The sequence below is a fragment of the Octopus sinensis genome, linkage group LG30 (genome assembly GCF_006345805.1).
Source record: "Octopus sinensis linkage group LG30, ASM634580v1, whole genome shotgun sequence".
In the NCBI taxonomy this organism is placed as follows: Eukaryota; Metazoa; Mollusca; class Cephalopoda; order Octopoda; family Octopodidae; genus Octopus; species Octopus sinensis.
Window position 1 is genome coordinate 11,860,579 of NC_043026.1, and position 7,500 is coordinate 11,868,078.

General features: G+C 38.3%; 1 protein-coding gene across 1 annotated transcript in view; it reads left to right on the plus strand.

Moving 5' to 3' along the window:
* The window catches only part of LOC115226435 (protein artichoke-like), a 56,974-nt gene that overhangs the window by 28,144 nt on the left and 21,330 nt on the right, over window positions 1–7,500 (plus strand). The window contains exons 19-22 of the mRNA XM_036515401.1: window positions 365–436; window positions 2,943–3,014; window positions 4,865–4,936; window positions 6,907–6,978. Of these exons, the coding sequence (XP_036371294.1) occupies window positions 365–436; window positions 2,943–3,014; window positions 4,865–4,936; window positions 6,907–6,978 (288 nt within the window). The remainder of the gene's footprint in view (window positions 1–364; window positions 437–2,942; window positions 3,015–4,864; window positions 4,937–6,906; window positions 6,979–7,500) is intronic.

The window sequence follows — 7,500 nt, forward strand, 5'->3', positions numbered from 1 at the left end:
TCTTCTTCTTCTTCTTCTCCTCCTCCTCCTCCTCCTTCTTCTTCTTCTTCTTCTTCTCTTCTTCTTCTTCTTCTTCTTCTTCTTCTCCTCCTCCTCCACCCTCCTCCTCCTTCTTCTTCTTCTTCTTCTTCTCCTTCTTCTTCTTCTTCTTCTCCTCCTCCTCCTCCTTCTTCTTCTTCTCCTTCTCCTTCTTCTTCTTCTTCTTCTTCTTCTTCTTCTTCTTCTTCTCCTCCTCCTCCTCCTTCTTCTTCTTCTACATCTTCTGATTTCACATTTCGTTTTAAAACTACTTGCTTAGTTCGAATATTCAATATCTTATCACAAATCTGCTCTAATTCCCAATGAATTCACATTCATTTTACAGAGAAATGAAAAATAACAAAATCAGTGATATTAAAAAAGGAACCTTCCAAAACCATACCAGGCTGTCGCATTTGTAAGTTGAATATATCTTGTTGATACTTCTTCTACTTCATCACTTACTGTTCATCTTTCTCCTTTTCCTTTCCTTAATCCTTTTCATTCTGCTCTTTCCGCTTCCGTTTCTTCATCATATTCTTCTCTTTCCTCTTCTCCAACCCTTTCGTTACCATATTTATTTTGAGATGCTCTGTGTTTCTTTCAATTAATCTTAAATATAACAAAGAATTTAGTAAAATAACTTAGTTATCATTAAGCTACTGTTAGGAACATAAATTGTGACTAAGGTTTGGTGGAAGATTTTAATTCAAAATTTATGAAAACAAGACATTTGTACTCAGAGCCAGAGGTGGTTTCAACCAGGTTGGTATCGAAAGGGTTAAGAATTGTTTCTCTATTATATTTTAACCCTCTTGTTACCATACTTCTGTTGAGATGCTCTGTGTTTCTTTCAATTAATTTTAAATATAACAAAGAATTTAGTAAAATAACTTAGTTATCATTCAGCTAGTGTCAGGAACATAAATTTTGACTAAGGTTTGGTGGAAGATTTTAATTCAAAATTTATGAAAAAAAAACATTTGTACTACAGAGCCAGAGCCGGTTCCAGCCGGGTTGGTAACGAAAGGGTTATTCATCATCACCACCAGCAACAGCATAATCGGCATCATCATTATAGTCAGTCTTTCCTTTCTCCTCTCCTTTCTGTACTGTCCCTCATATGTACAGAAGGCATACCACCCAAACAGATATTTTGTACGGGTATTATGAGGAAATGTCACTGATCAAAGCATCATTCGTTACTAAGAAGACGGTAGCCACTACTACGTAGATGTTATTTATCTCTACAATAGATGTAAGAATAGACATACTCTTTACCCTCATTTTTACTTTTTACTTGTTTCAGTAATTTGACTGCGGCCATGCTGGAGCACCGCCTTTAGTCGAGCAAATCGACCCCAGGACTTATTCTTTGTAAGCCCAGTACTTATTCTATCGGTCTCTTTTTTTTTGCCGAACCGCTAAGTGACGGGGACGTAAACACACCAGCATCGGTTGTCAAGCAATGCTAAGGGGACAAACACAGACACACAAACACACACACACACACATATATATATACATATATACGACAGGCTTCTTTCAGTTTCCGTCTACCAAATCCACTCACAAGGCATTGGTCGGCCCGGGGCTATAGCAGAAGACACTTGCCCAAGATGCCACGCAGTGGGACTGAACCCGGAACCATGTGGTTGGTTAGCAAGCTACTTACCACACAGCCACTCCTGCGCCTATCTGAAAAAAAGCAAAGAATAATTTTGTATATCAGACATACCCCTATCGACCCTGCCATCAAAATAAACATTGTCTTTATAAAATAGTGTTTGTTAATAAAAAAGCCTACATCACAAAAATTATACGTAAATTACTCAAGTGACATAAAATTCATAAGCCAGAAAACAATTATCGTAATGTATGTTTAGAGACAATTAGAAACACATGGTTGATAGATGTAATTGATATTTTCAGGGGCATACACTAGTATCAACACATTAGCATTCTACTCGTATCAATATTTATTACAATATTGTTACGAAGGGACCTCCGTCGAACGAAAGCTGTTACGGAATCCCTCACACAGGCCCGTTCGATCAGCGAATAAGTTCGCCACGGAAACTCGGAGAGGAGAGAGACTGACAACAACAACAGCAGCAGCAGCACAGAGGCAATCGAGAGCGACACAAAGAGGCAAGGCAATTGGCTTACATTTAACAACTAGTTTATATGACTATTACAATTGTTACAACATCAATTACATATCAAGATACATCAAAACATTTAACCTGTCCGGAGACAACAGTTCTGTTTCAAAACACATTAAAGGCATATACAATGTTCGTAGACAAATAAGTTCACGTTACAAATCAATGTTCAATTCACAACAGTTCACATTGTTCATTAAATTCCTTTTTAACAACTCTGTACACAATGTCTTTACACATTTCAATACATCGCTTTTCACTGTCTCATTTCTTTTCAACAGTCTCTTTACATCGATTCTTTTGCCTTCTTTTTCTTCACATATCAATACACAATTCACGTACCTTAGTTCCTACTAGAATAGCCAGTGTCTCATATTGCACCTCATCTCTCTCAGTACCGCTAACTCCAACTTGCTAAACGCTTGCCTTGAATTCCAAATCCTCGCTCCTAAATCCAACCGCTCGCCTTGACGACCAAATACCGACTGCCTCTCAATCTCTCCGGCCGGAACTGATCTACAGACTCCCAGCTCCTTTTTATAAGGTAGTTTCCCTGACCTTTTCTTGGCCGGCAAAAGGGTGGGGGTCCCTCCAAAAGCCATCACTCTTCCGTGAACAAAGGACTATAACTTTTTATTCCAGACTTCCCTAAGAAAAAGTAGGTCATAGAAGTGTCCCTGACCATTCACAACAATATCATTTAATTTTATATTCTATGTTACGCAGAGTATTTCTAATGACTTCACTTTCATCATACAGAGATCTGAGTAGCAATAATATCAGGAGTATTGAAGAAGGAGCCTTCCGAAACCTTTCGAAACTATGGAGATTGTAAGTTGAATCATTTTTCTTGATACCATTTCAGTAACGATATAGTTCTTTATATTAATGGTTACACTACTTTTCTCTCTCTATTCCCCACCCCACTTTGTCTCTATGAAAGTGTGAGTGAAGGTATATACTCTTTTACTCTTTTACTCTTTTACTTGTTTCAGTCATTTGACTGCGGCCATGCTGGAGCACCGCCTTTAATCGAACTACTCGACCCCAGGACTTATTCTATCGGTCTCTTTTGCCGAACCGCTAAGTAACGGGGACATAAACACACCAGCATTGGTTGTCAAGCAATGCTAGGGGGACAAACACAGACACACAAACACACACACACGCATATATATATACATATATACGACGGGCTTCTTTCAGTTTCCGTCTACCAAATCCACTCACAAGGCATTGGTTGGCCCGAGGCTATAAAAGAAGACACTTGCCCAAGGTGCCACGCAGTGGGACTGAACCCGGAACCATGTGGTTGGTAAACAAGCTACTTACCACAAAGCCACTCCTGCGCCTATACATTTGTTTATACTACATTTGTTTGTTTGTTTTTGTCCTTCTCTTACTCTTCATAGTCCGTCTTCTCTTTCTTCTAATATTATTTTCCCCCGACCTCTCCTCGTTTTCATCCAACTTATTCATCATCTTCCACTCACTCTTTAACATTCTTTCCCTTTTCCTATTCCTTCTTCCTTTGTCTCTCTCTTTACCTTTTCTTTTATTCTTCTTTCTTCTGGTTCTCATCATCATCAACTTTTCTTCCGTTTCCTTCTTTACATATTCATCATAAGAATACTGGAGTTGCTGTCAGGCTCGAAGTGATCCAAAAGACAGCACTGTTGGGTACAGCTCGCATTCTAAGGAGCGTATTATCTCTTTGAGTCACAGGATCACAGGAGAAGGCACTACTTGATTTCTTATCAACCATCTTATTAACAATAACTCTGAGCACCTTTTCAAACTCCACCCGTCTAACACCCGTGGACATATTTACATCTAATCTTTCTTTTTTCTACTTCTCTCTATCTACTTGTTTTACCTTTTTCTTTTCCTTCGACTACTTTTCTTGTTCTGATTCTTTTCCAAATTTTATACTACTACTACTACTACTACTACTACTACTACTACTACTACTACTACTACTACTACTTCGACTACTACTACTACTACTACTGCTTCTACTACTACTACTACTTCGACTACTACTACTACTACTACTTCGACTACTACTACTACTACTGCTTCTTCTACTACTACTACTACTACTACAACTACTACTACTTCTACTACTACTACTACTACTACTACTACAACTACTACTACTTCTACTACTTCTACTACTACTACTACTACTACAACAACAACTACTACCACTATTACTACTACTACTACTACTACTACTACTACTACTACTACTACTACAGTTACTTCTACATTCAGTTTCTTTATTTCACTCCAATCTCTTCTTTGTTTCGTCTCCTATTTCTCCGATTTTCATTTTCTTCTGTCTTCTGTTGCTTTCGCTTCTCTTGTCCACAACGTCCACTACATCTTTCTCCTCACCCGACTCCCTTTTCTTGTTCTTATTCCCCTTCTTCATCTTACTCCTTTTTTTTTTGTATTTTCACACTCCTTTCTCCTCCAGTTTACAGTCTTTATATGTGTGTATACATACAATATACAGGAAGTATAATTCCACAACAACCAAATAATCTTTTACTGCAAGTTTCAGAAAATGCATCACAAAAATTTCAATTTTAGACTTAATTGTTTGGTCAAAATATACAAAATTTCATCATAAATCTGCTTTCTACTATTTTTATGAATTCATTTTCATGTTACAGATATCTGAATAATAACAATATCAGGAATATTAAAAATCATACCTTCCAAAACCTTCCCAAATTGGAGCTTCTGTAAGTTGGATAAGTCTTATTGATTCTGTTTCATTGATATATTTTTTAAATGTTAAATGTCTTCCTCTTCTCTTCCAATCTCTCTCTCTCTCTCTCTCTCTCTCTCTCTCTTGTCTATTCACTCTATCTTTGTATAAATATGTGTATGCAGCACTATATCCCTTCTTGCTACTTTCAGTCCTTCCCCTTCTCCTCTTCTTCACCCTCCACCTATTTCTTCAACCATTACTACTTCCTTTTCTTTTCCATCATATTTCCCTGGAGCACCGCCTGACGTAAACATATCAGCATTGGTTGTCAAGTGATGTTGGGGGGACAAACACAGACACACAAACATACACACACACACACACACACACACACATACATATATATATATATATATATATATATATATATATATATATATATATATACATATGTACGACGGGCTTCTTTCAGTTTCCGTCTACCAAATCCACTCACAAGGCTTCGGTCGGCCCGAGGCTATAGTAGAAGACACTTGCCCAAGGTGCCATGTAATGGGACTGAACCCGGAACTATGTGGTTCGTAAGCAAGCTACTTACCACACAGCCACTCCTACGCCTATTTACTGCGGATTTTCTGGGAAAATGACGCTGTTCAAAATATCATACACCACCAGGAGTTTGGCAACCATTTATATACTCAGGTGTTGTTACATATCACCACATGCGATGTGAGACAAATCACCAGAAGATAAATAATGTTTTGTACATCAGATATATTCAATCTGCCCTGCTTGTAAATAGATTTTGTTTTTAAAGAATTGTGTTTTAGAGATTTACTATAATCACGAAATTTACTGGTAATACATATCCAAAAAATTAACAGAGCGAAGTTTTAAAAAATGATGGTATAATTAGAAACACATAATCGAAGGATACAATAGATATTGTCAGGAGTGCACACTTGTTTCTGTGCAGCATCATCATCATCATTGTTCGACCATGGTCGAGACAATGGAATTTTCTATGTAACGCCAGACTTCACAGTCCATCATGGCATCACGGAGGTCCTGTTGCTGGATGCCTGTATCCCTGGAGATTACATCAGGGTAGGAGAGTGTGGTATTGCGAGTAGATGGCTTCCAGAGGAGAAGAGTAGAAATTACTTCTTTTTCAGCTCTGCAACAATGTCCAGCAAACTGGACTCTCCTACCTTTCACAAGAGATGACACAGGTGGTACTTTCCCATATATTTGCATTTTGGTTGGATGACGCTTCCACGAGAGATTTTGAGCTCTCATAAGGAGGCGAGTGTAGGTTCTATCCAACCGCCTCTCAAGCTTATTTGATAACGTCCAGGTTTCTGAGCCATATAGTAGAATTGGTTCGACTGTGGCTTTGAAGATTTCAAGTTTGAAGTCTCTACTTAGATTTGATGACCAGATCTTATGCATGTCATTACAGGCTGACTAGAATGTCAATATTCATTACAATAGGCGCAGGAGTGGCTGTGTGGTAAGTAGCTTGCTAACCAACCACATGGTTCCGGGTTCAGTCCCACTGCGTGGCATCTTGGGCAAGTGTCTTCTGCTATAGCCCCGGGCCGACCAATGCCTTGTGAGTGGATTTGGTAGACGGAAACTGAAAGAAGCCTGTTGTATATATGTATATATATATATATATGTATGTGTTTGTGTGTCTGTGTTTGTCCCCCTAGCATCGCTTGACAACCGATGCTGGTGTGTTTACGTCCCCGTCACTTAGCGGTTCGGCAAAAGAGACCGATAGAATAAGTACTAGGCTTACAAAGAATAAGTCCCGGGGTCGATTTGCTCGACTAAAGGCGGTGCTCCAGCATGGCCACAGTCAAATGACTGAAACAAGTAAAAGAGTAAGAGTATACAATTATTTTACATCTTATTTTAAACCTAATTGTTTAACCTTAATATTTTGTCAAAAATCTCGTCAATGCAATTTCTTATTAATTCACTGTTATCTTACAGAGATCTGAGTGATAATGAAATCAGGAATATCGAAGGAGGAGCCTTTCAAGATATTTCAGTTATAGAGTCTTTGTAAGTTGAATTACATTAGTTGATTAAATTTCAATGACGATACATTTCTAAATATCGAATATCTTCTTTTCTCCCTCCCTCGCTCGTCTCCTGTTTGTGTAAGCGTGTATATGTATCTGTGTGCCTTTGTCACTGCTATATTTAATCCTTTTTCTTCTTGTACACTTCATTTTCCTTCTTCCACGTCTATTTCCTTTTCTTCATCATCTACTTCTTTTTCTTCTTTACTACTACTGTTGCTGCTGCTACTACTGCTGCTGCTGCTACTACTGCTACTACTGCTACTACTACTACTACTACTACTACTACTTCTACTACTACTACTGCTGCTACTACAACTACTACTACTACTATTACTACTATCATTATCATCCTTAGTATTATTGAGTGAGAGAGCAGTTCATGCCATCAAAGTGACACTGGGGTACAAATATATGAAGCCCAGTATACCCATCATGACTACCCGTCTGATAAGGGTACACCAGGCACATGCATCACAACCATATGTGCGCGACATGGTGA